Source organism: Sus scrofa, chromosome 13 (genome assembly GCF_054392235.1).
Source record: "Sus scrofa isolate SSC_HxYL_T2T_F1_AM1 chromosome 13, Sscrofa_HxYL_maternal_Yorkshire_Landrace_v2.0, whole genome shotgun sequence".
Lineage (NCBI taxonomy): Eukaryota > Metazoa > Chordata > Mammalia > Artiodactyla > Suidae > Sus > Sus scrofa.
In genome coordinates, this window is record NC_139395.1 from 21,825,373 (window position 1) to 21,843,782 (window position 18,410).

The 18,410-nt window shown below is 40.3% G+C and overlaps 1 protein-coding gene across 3 annotated transcripts in view; it reads left to right on the forward strand.

Moving 5' to 3' along the window:
* The window catches only part of KAT2B (lysine acetyltransferase 2B), a 114,054-nt gene that overhangs the window by 82,479 nt on the left and 13,165 nt on the right, over positions 1-18,410 (forward strand). For all 3 annotated transcript variants that reach the window (XM_021071366.2, XM_084989957.1, XM_084989958.1), the window contains exons 9-12: positions 1,281-1,417; positions 5,252-5,460; positions 6,947-7,073; positions 16,666-16,776. In XM_021071366.2, the coding sequence (XP_020927025.2) occupies positions 1,281-1,417; positions 5,252-5,460; positions 6,947-7,073; positions 16,666-16,776 (584 nt within the window). The remainder of the gene's footprint in view (positions 1-1,280; positions 1,418-5,251; positions 5,461-6,946; positions 7,074-16,665; positions 16,777-18,410) is intronic.

Consider the following 18,410-nt stretch of genomic DNA (forward strand, 5'->3'; position numbering starts at 1 on the left):
TGAAGGTTGTTTTACAATGAAAAAATTAAACTCAGCAAGTTCATGAATGAATTTCATCTTTTCTTTTTTTTAATTATTATTTTTTAATAGTTATTTCCCCAATATAGTTTTTTTTCTACTGTACAGCATGGTGACCCAGTTACACATGCATGTACACATTCTGTTTTTGCACATTATCATGTTCCATCATAAGTGACTAGACATGGTTCCCACTGCTACACAGCAGGATCTCATTGCTAATCCATTCCAATGTGAATGTATTTCAAATATACATATACTTATATGTAACATATACACAGACATATACATACATTAATACATGCAAACATACGTGAAAGAGGATTAACAGAACTACAAGGAAAAATAATCAACTCAGTTAACAGTTGAGGGCTGGGAGAAATAGCTCTGGTTAATTTGTAGATCAAGCAGACAAGACCTTCAGTAAGGACAGAAGCCCTGCAAACACTATCAACAAGCTTAACCTAATATACTTGAAGAAAGCACTAAAAATCAAAAACTGCACACCCATCTTTCTTCCTTCCTTCCTTCTTTTTTTTTTCTTTCTTTTGAGTTTTAGGGCTGTACTTGTGGCATATGGTGGTTTCCAGGCTAGGGGTTGAATTTGAGCTACAGCTGCCAGCTTATGCCATAGCCACAGCAATGCAGGATCCAATCCATGTCTGTGACCTACACCATAGCCCACGGCAACACCGAATCCTTGACCCACTGATTGAGGTCTGGAATTGAACCTGCAACCTCATGGTTACTAGTCAGATTCATTTTACTGCGCCACAATGGGAACTCCACTGTACTGTAATGGAAACTCCACATCTTTCTAAGAAGACACTTGATTTACAAGTAATTAGCTTAACAAATGATTGGTCGAGTCTTAAGGCATAAAGCAAGTTTCAAAAAATTTTCACCTTTGGTATCATTTGGGCCATGTTCTCTGACCCCAAAGGGACTATTAATTTCCAAGTTGGAGATTAATAACCAGCGATAACTAGACTTACCCCTTAATTTGCAAGTGAAGAAGCATGTGCCTTAATAACTCATATATCAAGGTAATAAATTATTGTAGAAAACAGAAACTATTCAGAACGGATCAATGCTTGTCAGTTACTATGACTTCCTGCCTCCTCTTTCCTGCCTCTGATGTACCCTCCCCCTGGGACACAGAGAGTTGATGTCCACACCCGTCAGGTTATTAAAAAATTAGTTGGCATGTTTTTTTGTGTCTCAAATAACCCATCGTTTGCTCTTTTATTTTGATCATCAAGGAGAAAAGAGGAAAATGAACGACTCTCATGTTTTGGAGGAGGCCAAGAAACCCCGAGTGATGGGCGACATTCCACTGGAATTAATCCACGAGGTCATGTCCACCATCACGGATCCTGCAGCCATGCTCGGGCCAGAGGTCAGTAGGGCGAACCTGGGTGGCCAGTTAGTGGGCCCGCCACCCCCCTTCTGCTCTCTGGGCCACTCCCACTGTTGGGAAGGGGGGATGGGATTGCCGGGAGAGGGTGTGGCATGCTACCCTGGTTTGCATAGCATCCTAGTGGTTAGGATGGGGAAGGTATGCAAAGCTGGTGTAGAGGTGGTTCCGCTGCATGATGTCACATCACAGGGAAACATAAAATCTCACGCAGTTAATTTTGAAAAAGAATTTTTGTTTTGCTTTTTTTTTTTTTCCCTCTTTTTCAGGACTGCACCCACAACATATGGAGGTTCCCAGGCTAGGGGTCCAATCAGAGCTGTAGCTGCCAGCCTACGCCGTAGCCATAACAACACCAGATCTGAGCCATGTCTGTGACCTATACCACAGCTCACAGCAATGCTGGATCCTTAACCCTCTGAGTGAGGCCAGGGATCAAACCTGCGTCCTCATGGATACTAGTCAGATTTGTTTCTGCTGAGCCACAATGGGAACTTTTTTGTTTTGTTTTGTTTTGTTAAATTTAAACCCTCATAAAAGTTGCAACTATTCCATAATAAATGATTCAGAGACTCTTTATTTAGATTCACTGATTGTTACCATGCCACATTCACTTTCCCTCTGTCTCTTTCTCTCCTGTGAACCATTTGAAACCATGTCAGAATTGAATGCAGATGTTGTAACACATCACCCCTAACTATTTTGGGCTGTATTTCTTAAGACTGATTATTGATTTACATTGCCACTATGTCGTTATCACTACCAGAAAATTTAGCTAGGTTACCATATTATCTAATATATGGGTTGGCAGCCTACAGCCTGGAGGCCAGATCCAATCCACTTGCTGGTTTTGTAAATAAAGTTTTATTGAAGCATATCATCTGTGTCTGCCTATCAGGATAACAGCAGATCTCAATTATTAAGACAGGGGATATATGGCCATAGAGCCCAACATATTCATTATCTGGCCCTTTATAGAAAAGTATGCCTAGACAAAGTTATGCTAGACCCTTGGCCTAATGTACAGCCCTTATCCAAATATACAGCCTTATCCAGATTCCCCATATTTCCAAATTCTGCCCTTTATAGCATTTGTCGCTATTGAAGGATTAGTCCAGGATCACACATTGCATTTGGTTCTTACCTCTTTGCCTCTTTAGCCCCTTTTATTCCAGAATGGTTCCCAGTCTTCTTTTGGTGTTTCATGGCAGCACTGTTGTTGGAGGATCCTGATGCATCCTGAAGGATCCTGGTTGCTGGTTTTGCACCACATCCCTCCTTTGGGATTTGCTTACTCATGATTGTATTCAAGGAAAGCATTTTTGGTAAAAGTACTCCTGTCATCTCATTGTGTTGTATTCAGGGACAAAGCGGAAATGTCTTAATTTCTGAAAGCTCCCAGGAAATGAAGAAAAGGCTTGGAGATTATTTTGCAGAGTTTCTTTTAAATTTTTTTTAGTCTGGCTCTGCTAAAGTGTTGATGTTTTTGGAGTTCCACTGTGGCTCAGTGGGTTAAGAACCCAACTTAGTCTCTGTGGGGATGTGAGTTCAATTCCTGGCCTGGCTCAGTGGGTTAAGGATCTGGTGTTGCTGCAAGCTGTGGTGTAGGTCACAGATGAAGCTTGGATCTGTCATTGCTGTGGCTGTGGCATAGGCTGGCAGCTGCAGCTCTGATTTGACCCCTAGCCCAGGAACTTCCATGTGCCGCAGGTGCGGCCCTTAAAAGAAAAAAAAATATATCGATTTTTAATTTGTCATGTTTCCTTAGGGATGGTATTGAGGATAATTCAAAGAGCTAGAATGTTGTTGAGAGAAAGATTGCCTTATAAAATTGTTCTTTCCTTTTCCTTCTAGATAGCCTTTTGGGGACCTAAGACTATAGTACCTTTTGTATACTTGTCTTTCAGGGATTTGGTAACTTAACGGGTTAGTTTAGCTCAGTTTTTTTCAGCTGTACAATGTGGATATAGTCACACATTTCAGAATTTGTCAGATGGGTTTAGCAGTGTACTGCTAGAGTTGACTCATACTGGTGTGCACAGGGCAACTTAAATTTTCAAGAACTCTGTGAACTCCTTGCTAACTATGTTGATAGTTTTAAATCGGCCACAGTGGCATCCAGGCACCTGGGCAGCTGACCAGTGAAATGACCAAGTGTTGCCAATTGGCTTCTCGTCCTTGGGGAGTTATTGGGTAGCCATTGACCTGCATCCCCCTGAGTGGGTTAAATAGGATGGGGGCACCAAGTGCTGGCATAAGATTGTGCTGCCAGCTGTAGTCAATGGTGGGTCAGCAGATACTGCTCTGCAAAGATAACTGTCTTCCAAAAAGAGGTGCTGGTAGTATAGATGTGATGGCCACTGTAGGGCCTGTAATGAGAATTTTGGATTTGTTGTCCCAAGGGTGCTATAAAGTTCAGTGAGATGGGATTCCTCTAAACTAGGGATTGGCAAACTATAGCCCACAGGTTCACCACCCTTCTAAATAAAGTTTTCTTGGATCTCTGCTCCACCCAGTCATATATGTGTTGTTTGTGGCTCCTTTCACCCTACAACAGTGCTGGCACGTTACCACAGAGCCCTTAAAATGTGCAAATTTTTTTTTTCTTTTCTTTTTTAGGGAGGCAGCTATGGCATATGGAGGTTCCTAGGCTAGAGGTTGAATTGGAGCTGTAGCTGCTGGTCTACACCACAGCCACAGTAACGCCAGATCCGAGCTTTGTCTGCAACCTTCACCACAGCTCGAGGCAATGCCAGATCTTCAACCCACTGAGAGAGGCCAGGGATCAAACCCTCTTCCTCATCCTCATGGGTATTAGTCGAGTTCGTAACCCACTGAGCCACAATGGGAACTTCTGATGTACAAATTTTTTTCTAAATTTATTTTTTAATTAAAATATAGTTGCTTTACAATGTTGTGCCAATTTCTGCTGTATGGCATATTAACACATACATATATATACATCCTTTTTCTTATACTATCTTCCATCATGTTTTTTCCCAAGAGATTGGGTATATTTCCCTATGCTGTACTGTAGGACTTCACTGCTTATCCATTCTAAATGTAATAGTTTGCATTCACCAACTCCCAATTCCCAGTCCATCCCATTCCCTTCCTCTCCCCTGGCAACCACAAGTCTGTTCTTTATGTCTGTGTGTCTGTTTCTGTTTTGTAAATAGGTTCATTTGCGCTATATTTTAGATTCCACATATAGGTGATATCATGTGGGATTTTGTCTTTCTCTTTCCAACTTACTTCACTTAGTTTGATAATCTCTAGGTCCATCCATGTTGCTACAAAAGCCATTATTTCATTCTTTTTTATGGCTGAGTAGTATTCCATTGTATATATGTACTATATCTTAATTCATTCCTCTGTTGATGGACATTTAGGTTGTTTCCATGTCTTGACTATTGTGGATAGTGCTACAGTGAACACAGGGGTGCATGTACCTTTTTCAATGAAAGTTTTGTCCAGATATATGCCCAGGAGTGGGATTGCTGAATGATATAGTAGTTCTAAATTGAGTTTTCAGAGTTGTGAAGAGCTAAAAATGAACTACTTGGCCCTTTCCAGAAAACTTGGTGACTTCTGACGTGCACCAAATTTCCATGTTCAAGTATCATGTTCTGGTTTCTGCAAATGCTCTCCCAGTCTGCTTATTTTGTTTTCGTAACTTGCATGTGTTGGTTAGGACCCAGAACATCCATCAGTGTGTCTTATTAGAACACAGAAGAGAAGCAGTGCTATGTCCTGTTCCCTCTTGTCTTAAGAGAAGAGCCTGGTGTGATTGTTCTCCTGTCTCTTGCATCCCAGACCAATTTTCTGTCAGCACATTCAGCCCGGGACGAGGCGGCAAGGCTGGAGGAGCGCAGGGGTGTGATTGAATTTCATGTGGTGGGCAATTCCCTGAACCAGAAGCCCAACAAGAAGATTCTGATGTGGCTGGTGGGTCTGCAGAACGTGTTCTCCCATCAGCTGCCCCGGATGCCAAAGGAGTACATCACACGGCTGGTCTTTGACCCGTAAGTGGTGCTCAGGTCTTCCTTCTCCCTTTTTCCCTCTTTAAATGAGAGAGGAACCACTCAGATCATGCAAGTCAGCCGTGGTCACCCACCAAGTCCTGCTGCCTCTCATCACACTGTGGATACAGGGCAGCATCATGATACTTGCCATGGCCAAAGGCATTGGGGTGAATTTTTCAACAATTCATCAATTCTTTATGAATGAGGCTTTATATATTTTAAGCTGCTTGTAACTATCCTGTGCTTCATTCATTATAGCAATGAAGAAATAGAAACACTAAAAAGATGTCCCACTTTTTTATAGTCAAAATAGTCTTGATTTTGGTATCTTAGCTAGATACCAATTTTGCCTGGCTCTTTAAGCCCTGGGAAGATTATTACTGTATTAGATGAGTTAACTTTGACAACCCATTGCTTAAAAAAAATGCAACAAACAAAAAAGCAGACTTCCCTAATGGAATGGATTTTAACATAGATAGCCCAGCAGCCTGTGTGAATTGTGATTCATGCATGTGACTATTCAGATGGATATTTTAGACAGAAAGTCTGCCAGAATTCTGGAATGCAGGTTTTAGCAAATTGTACAGGTGGATTTTATTTTGTTTTGGTTTGGTTTTTTTTGGCCACACCCATGGCATGCAGAAGTTCCTGGGTCAGGGGTCAAACTCATGCATACCTCAGCATTTACCAGAACCACAGCAGTGATAATGCTGGATCCTTAACCTGCTGAACCATCGGGAAACTCTTGAGTCTTGTTTTCTTTTCTATATTATTTCTGTGATATTTTTTATTTATTTTTATTTTTTAGCTGTACCCACAGCGTGTGGAAGTACCCAGGCCAAGGATGGAACCTGTGTCACAGCAGTGACCCAAACAGCTGCAGCGACAGCGCCAGATCCTTAACCCACTGTGCCACAAGGGAACTCTGTTTCTGTGATTTTTTTGAGTGAGACTAAATTCTTCAGAAACATATGCCATGTTTGTCCCTGACCTTGTGCTCTGCCTCTGGTCTTCGACTGTGAGTCTGTGGGCATTGGGGGTATCCCATTCCAGTACCTGTGAGCACCTCCCAACAGGCTCTGGTCTTTAGTTATAAACCTCAGACCCTTCTTGGTGGCGGGCATTTTGTTCTCATGGAAGCTCCATTGCAGTCTTGTGCAGGCAAGTTTGCTCTGAAAGGTCCACATTAAGGAATGGTCTGGTGAGGGAGTTCCCTGGTGGTCTGGTCGTTAGGACTCGGTGCTTTTACCGCTGTGGCCCAGGTTTTAACAACCCCCACCACCACCCCGGGAACTGAGATCCCACATCAAACTGCAAAAAAGAATGATCTGTTGAGATGGTGACTAGATAAAGGAAGTTTCCGTGGAAAAATCAAGAAAAAACACTCCCGCCACCTCTTTTCTTGGTTGGTTAATGAGGAACATCCCAAACAGTGTATTTATATAATCAGGCTAGGTGAAACTTTGACGTAATCTTATTCTTTCAGGAAACACAAAACCCTCGCTTTGATTAAAGATGGACGTGTTATTGGTGGCATCTGTTTCCGCATGTTCCCTTCCCAAGGATTCACAGAGATTGTTTTCTGTGCTGTAACCTCAAATGAGCAAGTCAAGGTAAGGGTAACCCAAGGTCTTAGAAGAGACACAGAAAGGGGTGCTTCCATGAAAGCTGGGGAGCTTGGCAAGGTCTCTGTGTCAAGTCCAGAGAAGGCCCTGAGTGGGGTCCAGGACTTTCCGAAGAGTATCCTCTCACCAAGTGTGTGTATTTGTGTGTTTAAGGCACATGGTTCCACATATCCACAGTCAGGCGCTCCCTAGCTTTGTTGGACCTTGGGGCAGGCACATCACAGAGCTGCAATTCAGGCATAGTTATTTATTTATTTATTTATTTATTTATTTATTTGTGTGTGTGTGTGTTTGCCATTTCTTGGGCCACTCCCGCGGCATATGGAGGTTCCCAGACTAGGGGTCGAATCAGAGCTGTAGCCACTGGCCTATGCCAGAGCCACAGCAACGTGGGATCCGAGCCGCGTCTGCAGCCTACACCACAGCTCAAGGCAACGCGTGATCCTTAACCCACTGAGCAAGGCCAGGGATCGAACCCACAACCTTGTATTTCCTAGCCGGATTCATTAACCACTGAGCCACGACGGGAACTCCAATTCAGGCATAGTTTATTTCAGTTGAAGGGAGATTTGAAAAGTCATCTCAGTGTTATTGGTAATTTCCATGTACACACACGCCTAGTGACACTGCACCACCAGAAAGGGTATGGTGCAATGTGTGTTGGGATGATGGCGCCCATCTGAGAAAGATTTCTTATGACCTTGTGCCTAAAGAGGGGCAAGGACTAAAGAAATGCTTAGTAGGGGAAATCGTGAAAAATTTGAATACATTCAGGACTGAATTTCAGAAATATTCATGCAGGGTTTGGAAATGTGGGTCTTTTGGGTGTGTGTGTGTGTGTGTGTGTGTGTGTGTGTGTGTGTGTGTGTGAGAGAGAGAGAGAGAGAGAGGTTTGCCTTCCCAATTGTCCTTGGCACTGGTCCCTTCCTCCCCAGACTCTTGTATTGATAGCACAGTTGGCATTGCGGACTGACTGGCATAAACCAGACTCTCACTGGCAGAAAGATCTAGATTATGTTGTGTTCTACTCTGCTGCTTTTATGAAAATGGAATCAGATATATCTTCAGATTATGATTCATTTGGTATTTTGGGAGCCCTAAAATCATACAAAAATATGGCAATTGGTGGAAAGATAGGTAGCTCAGTATTTGATGGCTGCTGAGAAAAATTATTGGAAGTTCTAAGGCAACACTGTCCAGTGAAATATAATGCCATGTGCAAATGTGAGCCACATGTGTGATTTAAAATTTTCTAGTAGCTACATTAAAAAACAAAACAAAACAAACAAACAAAAAAAAAACAGGAGCTCCTGCTATGGCTCAATGGGTTATGAACCCTACTAGTATTCATGAGGATGTGGGATCGATCCCTGGCTTTGCTCAGTAGGTTAGGATCTGGGGTTGCTGTGAGTTGTGAGGAAGCTTGCTGACGCAGCTCAGATTGGTTGCTGTGGTTGTGGTGTAGGCCTGCAGCTGCAGCTCTAAGTCAACTCTTAGCCTGGGAACCTCCATATTCCACAGGTGTGGGCTTACAAAGAAAAAAAAAATGAAAATAGACAGAAATAATTCTAAAAATATATTTTATTTTACTCAGTATATCCAAAGTGTTGCCATTGTCGTAGGTCCTCAGTGTCAAAGAATTATTGAGATGTTTGAGATACTACTTTCTTTGGTTGGTACTATTTTATTTTATTTTATTTTTATTTAAAAAATTTTTTTATTTTCCCCACCCATGGTATGCAGAAATTCATGGGCCAGGGATCGAACCTGCACCACAGCAGTGACAACACTGAATCCTTAACTGGTAGTCCACCAGGGAACTCCCAAGAGGGTATCTTATACTTACACCTGTCTCAGTTTGGACTAGTCACATGTCAAGAGTGCCCTGGGCTTGAACAGAGGGGGACTAAGGACATAGTTGCCTTCTTAGGCCACAGTGAAGCAATGCCAGTTACAAAAAGCAAAAATGGGTCACTGGAAGGAGGCTTGCTCTGCCTGGGGGCTGCAGCCAGTGCCCTGGGTGCTTTTGCTTTCATTAACAGCTCTGCTCTGCAGTAGTCACAGTGCCAATTACAGCTGCCGGGATTTCCTCTCACAAGGCACAAATGAGGTTTTTGTCTTGAGCTCACAGCACTCAGCATCAAAGGGCCAACCGCATCCATCAATCTTACATTCATCATTCTAACGGGGGAAGGTGAGGGCCCAAATTTGCCTGAAACTGATCTCTGGCTCTTTTTCAATGAATTTTGACAGTGTGTCTTTAGATGGTGCTATTGCTGTGCTTAGCACATTCTTATTTACTCCCAGCCAAAGTGAGAAGGAATTCCAAGTGTTCAGGATTTAGGAACTTACTTAAAAGGAAAATTTTGTTTGGGTTTTAACTGGGAGAGGAGCTGGAAAATATGTCCTTGGTTTATAATTTCAGAAAATGATTGCATAATTTTTATTTGCAAAGAAAGCTACACCAAGTACCTTGTTTGGAAAAAGGTTGGTTAAGGTTGCCTTGGACAGTTTAAGGTACTAGAGGGAAACTAAAGGTGTTTAATATGAATTGGATACTTTGTCTTATTACTGCCCAAAAGGGCAATTTGTATTTTTTCCCAAACCGTGTAATTTCCTAAAGACTTGAAGGAGGGTGACCAAACATCACAAACTAAGTAGGAAAAACTTAAAAAAAAAAAAAAAAAAAAAAAAGAGCTACTTTATGTAAGTGACTTTGAAACTGTAGTTTTAGAAAATGAAGTTTGATCTCTCAAAACTGAGTGGAATGGATGATTCTTATGGAAGCCAGTGCTGGTAGTACTTATTTGTGAAAACAGCAAGTTCATAAGTGGAGGTTTACAATTTTTATTTAAGCTATTAAAAGTTTTGGCTAGGGAGTTCCCATTGTGGCTCACTGGTAATGAACTCGACTAGTATCCATGAGGAATCAGGTTCAACCCCTGACCCTGCTCAGTGAGTTAAGAATCTGGTGTTGCCCTGAGCTTCAGTGTAGATTGAAGACATGGCTTGGACCGCACGTTGCTGTGGCTGTGTTGTAGGCTGGCAGCTGCAGCTCTGACTGATTTAACTCCTAGCCTGGGAACTTCTATATGCTGCAGGTGTGCCCTAAAAAGATCTGCCCCCTCCAAAAGAAATCTTGGCTAAATGATACTTTTCTTTTCTTTTTTTTTTTTTTTTTGCTTTTTAGAGCTGCGCCCACAGCATAAGGAGGTTCCCAGGCTAGGGGTCGAATCGGAGCTTTAGCTGCTGGCCTACCCCACAGCCACAGCAATGTTAGATTTGAGCTGCGTCTATGACCTGCACCACGGCTCATGGCAATGCCGGATCCTTAACCCACTGATCAAGGCCAGGGATGGAACCCGCAACCTCATGGTTGGATTTGTTTCTGCTGCACCACGACAGGAACTCTGGCTACTAAATAATACTTTAGAATTTGCCTTTCCACTCAGTTTGGAGCATTAAGAGTATATACAAATTTCTGTGAATGCTTTAAGTAAAAATTTGTATGTGAATTTATCTTGCTCAAAGCAAGATAACATTTGAGACTTTACTTAAAGCTCCTCGCCTGGTTTTAGAATCTTACCTGAGAACTATTTGGATTTGATATTGTATGCAACTTTAAAGTTTCATAGCTAATACTTATTTACTGAAAGAAATACTTAAGTAAACACTGAAGTTACCAGATGGATTTGAAAAGGAACCCTTTTGGTTATAGTTAAAAATAAAGGCATACAAATAAGGGAGGTAGTTCTGGCATGAAAATCTAAACATTTGCATGTAATAGCTTAACACTGTTAATGCCTCTTTAACCAAGGAAATATTTAAGATTTCAGTGCTGCTGGTCACCGTACTAGACACAGAGAGGATTCAAGTTAAGAGACAGCCCCTACTTACATGCAACTGGACTCAAAGATTTCTTGGCAGAGGTGACAGATAAGTAGCCACTGATGAAGAATGTCTTAGGCTGGTTTTGAGAACCGATTTGCAGAAGAACCATATTCTTCTTGAGTGAAATCTTTGGATTGTGGGTGAAGGAGAAGAAACCTATAGTTCATTAGCTCCTTACAAGATGGTGTACATACAGCAAAAGCCTAGCTTTCTTTCATCAACCAAATGGGGGTTAAAGCTAATTTCATCGGAAGACACATTTTTTTTTTTTTTCTTTTGAGGGCCGCTCCCACAGCATTTGGAAGTTCCCAGGCTAGAAGTCAAATCAGAGCTGTAGCCACTGACCTACACCACAGCCACAGCAATGCCAGATCTGAGCTGCATCTGTGACCTATACCACATCTCACTGAAACACTGGATCCTTAACTCACTGAGCGAGGCGAGGCCAGGGATCAAACCTGTGTCTTCATGGACTAGTGTCAGATTTGTTTCTGCTGAGCCATGACAGAAACTCTCTGAAGACACATTTCTTTCTTTTTTTTTTTTTTGGTCTTTTTAGCTATTTCTTGGGCCGCTCCCTCGGCATATGGAGGTTCCCAGGCTAGGGGTCTAATTGGAGCTGTAGCCACTGTCCTACGCCAGAGCCACAGCAACGCGGGATCCGAGCTGCATCTGCAACCTACACCACAGCTCACGGCAACGCCAGATCGTTAACCCACTGAGCAAGGGCAGGGATCGAACCCGCAACCTCATGGTTCCTAGTCGGATTCATTAACCACTGCGCCACCGACGGGAACTCCCTGAAGACACATTTCTTACTGATTCTTAGACATTACTATTCCTGTGCACAGGCAGTAGCCAAACCTCGATTTTCTCTAGTTTTCTCACCACTTTTCTTTTTTTCCTTTTTTTTTTTTTTTTTCCTTTTTTTTTTTTTTGTCTCTTGAGGGCCACCCCTAAGGCATATGGAGGTTCCCAGGCTAGGGGTTGAATCAGAGCTGTAGCCACTGGCCTACACCATGGCCATGGCAACGCCAGATCCAAGCCGCTTCCGAGACCTACACCACAGCTCATGGCAACGCTGGATCCTTAACCCACTGAGCAAGGCCAGGGATCAAATCCGCAACCTCATTGTACTTAGTCAGATTCATTAACCACTAAGCCATGACGGGAACTCCTACATTTTCAAATAAACCAAAATCCCCACCTCCACCCTGCCCCTGCCCCACCATCCAGCCATTGTCAGCCTGGTGTGCATCCTTCTAGGTGCTGCTCTACTGATTTAGGTACATGGACCTGTACCTGTATGTAAGAGATGACTGCATGGTGTGTTGTTTATATAAATAGAATTCATACTGTACCTAATTGGGGAAAAAAGAAATCCTTTCCATTGTATCTTAAGGATATAATGATTATTTATATTTAGTGCAAAATGTGATTGTTTAAATTTATATTTCGATCAGTTAAAATTAAATTCAATTTAAAATTCATTTTCTCAGGCACTCAATTTCTCAGTAGCCACGTATGAATAATGGCTGCATGTTAGGTAGCATAGATGAAGAATAGTTCCATCCTTGTGGAAATTCCTATGAGACAGTGCAGATACAGAGCTATTGTATTCTTTTTATATAGATTTGCATGATGTAGAAGGGTCATAGCTTATGTAATCATTCCATATTGAAGACATTTGTGTTTATTCCCACTGATTTTTTATCATATACAGTGCTCTGTTTGGAAATGATTTCTAGACACTGAGAAGTGGCATTGCAGTATGAATGAATATGCGCAGAGTCTCAGTTTAAAAAATTATTTCTAGATCATCCTTCTCAGTAGGTTTACCAGTTTATGCTTTCACCAGCGGTGTTGGAGAATACCATTTTCTTGTTCTTTACTGACACTGGGTATCATCAATTTTAAATAAATTTGCATACTTCTGAGTGAAATACTGCTTCTCTTGGTGGAATGCTCTGATTACTATTGGGATCAAATATCTTTTTTATATTGGTTATATTTATTGCTTGTTCCTTTGATGATTTATAGGCTGTCTCTTTTTTGTATTGATCTTAATAGAGGATATTTATGCATTTTTGATGTTAATTTTTACGTAAATTTTTATGTCCCAAGGTTATAAACCCACTTGCTTGTTTTTTTCAGAAATCCTTTTGTATAGGTTTATTTTTCCTTACACTTAGATTTTTTTTTTAATGTATAATAGTTTTTATTTTTTTCCATTACAGCTTGTTTACAGTGTTCTGTCAATTTTCTACTGTACGGCATGGTGACCCAGTTACACATACATGTATACATTCTTGATTTTGAAATAGTTTCGAACTTACCAGAAAAATTACAAAAATAATACATTTTTGTTTTTCTCAGCCATTTGACAGTAAGTTTCTGACAAATGGTACCCTTATCCCAAATACTTTAGTGTATATTTCCTACAAATAAGGGTCTTTTTCCACATAACAATAAAGCTATCAAAAATCAAGACATAAACACTGATTCCTTCTGGTTCACAGTCATCAGTCAAACTATCAACTATCCTTATACTATATTTTACAGTAAAAGAATCCAATTCAGTATAAAGTGTTACATTTAGTTACCGTGGTTTCTTTTCCCCCTCAAGTTTATCTAGATATATTTGCTATTATAGCATTATGTAAGTTTAAGGAGTATAGCAAAATGACTTTACTTACATACATCGTGAAATGATTAACACAATAAATTTAATGAACATCCATCATTTCATATGGATACAAAATAAAAGGAAATGGAGTTTTTTTCATGATAAGAACTCAAGAATTACTCCCTTTGCCTGTAAGTCTGTTTTTGTTTTGTAGATAGGTTCATTTGTGCCATATTTTAGATTCCACATATAAGTGATATCACATAGTATTTGTCTTTCTCTTTCTTACTTACTTCACTTAGTATGAGAATCTCTAGTTGCATCCATGTTGGATTTTTAATCCATCTTCTTATCTTGTTTTCCATTTGACAGAACTCTTTTAAGGCTTAGCTTACACTTAGCTTCTCTCTCTCTTTTTTCTTTTTACAGCACCTGCAGCTAAGTTCCTTAGCTAGGGGTTGAATTGGAGCTGCAGCTGCAGGCTTATGCCACAGCCGCAGCAATGCCAGATCCAAGCTGCATCTGTAACCCATGCTGCAGTTTGCAGCAGTGCTGGATCCCTAACCCACTGAGCGAGGCCAGGGATCAAACCTGCGTCCTCATGAATGCTAGTCGCGTTCTTAACTCACTGAGCCATGATGAGAACTCCACATATCTTTTTTTTCTTCTATACATTCCTCCTTCTCACTCTTAATTATTTTACAGAATTTTTCTCTATTATAGGTACAAATACATCACTCTGCACCAATGCTGTGCAATAAAAATATATTGTGAGCCTCAAATGAAAGCCACATACATGACTAAGAAAATCTCTGGTATTAAACAAATAAAAAGAAACAGGAGAAATTAGTTTTGACTTTTAGTTTTGATATTTTTTATTTAACCTGTGTTCAAAATATTATCATTTCAATATGTTAATAAGTATGAAAGTTGTTAATGAGAGTTTTTTTCCCTGATGTGTGTATTTTATCCTCATACATCTTGATTTGGACTTGTCACATCTCAGTTCAAAAGCCACCTGTGGCTGGTGGCTACCAAATTGAACAGCCAGTTCGATACTGTAATTATGTGTTTTATATGTTTATGTTCCGATTTTACTATCTTCTCAGGAAGAAAGATATTTCATTCATCTTTTTTTTTTTTTTGTCTTTTTAGGGCTGCACCTGTGCCATATGGAACTTCCCAGGCTAGGAGTAGAATCAGAGCAGCAGCCATCAACCTACACCACAGACGGAGCAACATGGAATCTGAGACTTGTCTGTGACCTACACCACAGCTCACAGCAACACTAGATCCTTAACCCACTGTGTGAGGCGAGGGATCGAACCTGTGTCCTTATGGATACTAGTTGGGTTCATTACCATTGAGCCATGATGGGAACTCCTTCATTGGTCTTTTTATCTGAGTTTTATTCAGACTCGCAGTGTGTTGTTACTGTGATATGTTTGGGAAAAAGCCAGTATGTCCTTGGGTAATGTCAATAGAAGAATCATTTCCAGAATAATTTCTGGTAATCCTCTTCTCCTTATTTATGCATTCTTGATATTAATTTTTTATAATAGCTCTTATACCCTCCCATGGGGTATAACTGGGCAGACCATCCCCTGAATATTGTTATGCTTGGTCCTGGATCCATGCTTTAGAAAGGTATTGCTATGCATATGATTAGATTGAGAAGGGATTTTTCCAATCCTGCCATGTGAGGAAGGACTGAAACCTGGATGGAGCCTGGGAGGTAGGGAGGGGCATGGATGAGACTGTTAAGAGCAGGGATGGGTCTTTGTTACCCTAGGGTAGAGCTAAGGTTACTACTAGGTGGAAGGCATGAGGGTTCAGATCTCGGCTGAATATTAGGAAGAACTTCCCAACCATAACAATGCCTGAAAATGAACAGACTAAGGACCGAGCAGTCATCCTGCCCTGGAGAGTTCTAGCAGCTTACCTGCTAGGGTAGATGGCAGAAGACTGGCTTCACACGGGGCAGAGTTAGACCAAATGACTTCCAAAGATCCTTGCCTCCCGTGGTACTACAGTTCCCCGAGACCATGTGTGAGTTCTTTAGAAAAGTGTGTCACTGAGTTCTAAAATATTGATGTGAAGATATCTGTGTTCTGGGTGTTTGAGTTTACTTTCATGTTTTTATGAGGTTCTAAAGCCGTCACTTTAAATTTTTTTTTTTTTTTTAATGGCTGCACCCACAGCATTTGGAAGTTCCCAGGCCAGGGATCAAATCCAAGCTGCGCCTGTGACCTACATACACCACAGCTACAGCAGGCTGGATTCTTAACCCGCTGTGCTAGGCTGAGGATCAAACCTGTGCCTCTGCAGCAACCTGAGCTGCTGCAGTTGGATTCTTAACCCACTGTGCCACAGCAGGAACTCCTAAAACCATCACTTTAAATTTATAGATCTTGTCTAAGCTTTATACATCACTGAGAAACCTGGTGCTTTCTTCCCCCCCCCCCCCATATATCAATTATTACTTTATCTAACATTGTTCACTATTTTCAGTTACTTCCTAGTGTCTTCTGGCTCACTCAGAGGTTTGGGGCTTCTCAGACCTAGCTTGGAAAGGTTTGATAAGACCAAGTTGAAAATCCTGAGTATATGATGATACAGTACTTTGGAACGATTGCTGATTTGTAGTTTGCAGGAAACATGTGGATTAGTTAATATTCTAGTAAAGATTAGCGCTTCTCATTTATATTGCTCTTTTCATCTCAGGTTCTCAACTGCTTTAAAGATAAGCAGAGATTCATAATCGATGCTGACTCTAAAAACCTCTTTATTAATATTCAGCACGTAATCTCTAGGACTGAACTAGCAATTTGTAGGCTTGGTGTATTCTTTTCAAAGAGCCAGAAATTTCTATTTTCAAATGATGATTGTGTCTCAGTTCAAGAATTTTGAATTTTTTGCTTTTGTATCTCATCTTCAAAGTTCAGAGATGCAAGTATTATATTGGTAATAAGTACTCTGAAATTTGCCTGTATTTTCTAGTGAAAATGGACTTTCTTTTCTCCAGAACCTAATATATTTGTCTGTACACTAACTTGCACATAGGGCTATGGAACACATCTGATGAACCATTTGAAAGAATATCACATAAAACATGACATCCTGAACTTCCTCACATATGCAGATGAATATGCAATTGGATATTTCAAGAAGCAGGTGGGTTTTTTCACTGTGCAGCCCTGTCCTGTCATTCCTTTTCTTAATACGCACTCAGTTAGCTTTTGTGCAAGCAAGTCCCCTCCACCCTCCCCTGCTCCACACAGTGTTTTCTGGTTGTAAGGAGGACATACACTTATTTTGCAAGCCTTAAGCCAAGGGTAAGCTTCAGGCTGGATTAGAGGGTATGACCAGCACATCGTAAGTACTAAATAAATGTTTATTAAGTGAATGAATGAATGTCACCTGTAAGTGAAGTATAATATTGTATCTTGACATTCAAAAATATAGTGTCTCCAGCCTAAGGAGAAATTCCCATTTTTGGGTGACTGGAATTCTCCAGGAATGAGAGAAATAGATTCTGTCTCTTGAAGGCCTTCATTTATGACAGCAGAGAGAGAATTCTAATGTGTACAAAGGGCTCCAGACAGTCCTGGTTCTACAGCACACAGGGGGCTGGGAGCTTGGCTGCTGTCTTAATTCTTTCTTTCAGAAGTTTTCATTTTAGCTCTCTGAGGATTATTCTTATTATTATATATCTTTTATAAAATATATTATTTTTATATATGGAATAACATATATAAGATAATATGCTATAATAATAACATATATAATAATAATAAGTGGATATATTATTATATAATAAGTGGACATTTACTTCAAAAAAAATAACTAAATGTTCCCTAAATGTGGTATTGATTTAATAAATTATTTTCTATTTATGCAAGAAAATTTCAGAGAACCATTAAAAATCCTTTTTAAAAAATAAGACTATATTAAGTTTTATTTTTTATTTTGTGATTTTTATTTTTTCCATTATAGTTGATTTACAGTATTCTATCAATTTCTACTGTACTGAAAAGTGACCCAGTCATGCATATATATATATTCTTTTTCTCACATTATCCTCCATCATGTTCCATCACAAGTGACTGGATATAGTTCCCTGTGCTATACAGCAGGATCTCATTGCTTATCCACTCCAAATGCAACAGTTTGCATCTATTAACCCCAGACTCCCAGTCCATCCCATTCCCTCCCCCTCCACTTTATATTAAGTTTTAAAAGGCAAGTAATTAAATTATATATAGTATGAGCTAACTTTTGTATTTATATACATACAGACAGACAAAGAAAAGATATTACAAGAGTGTTTGTCAAAATGTTAACAGTAGATCCCACGTTGCTGTGGCTCTGGCAGAGGCCGGCGGCTACAGCTCCGATTCAATCCCTAGCCTGGGAACCTCCATATGCCGCGAGAGTGGCCCTAGAAAAGGCAAAAAAAAAAAAAAAAAAGTTAACAGTAAATTAACATTAACAGTAAATTATATATATAAATATATAATATGAATTATGTATTATTATTCATATATATAATATAATTATAATAATTTTTTTTTTACTGTACCTGCAGCATGTGGAAGTTCCATGGCCAGGGGCTGAATCTGTGCCACAGCATGGACCCCAGCCACAGCAATGACAGTGCCAGATCCTTAACTGGTAGGCCACCAGGGAGCTCCCAATTTTTTTTAATAGTGTTTTATAATTCCTAAACATTTTCCATTTACTTTTCTGACTACAAAAGTAATATATAGTTATTGTAGAAATTTTGGAAAATGAAATAAAGCACAAAG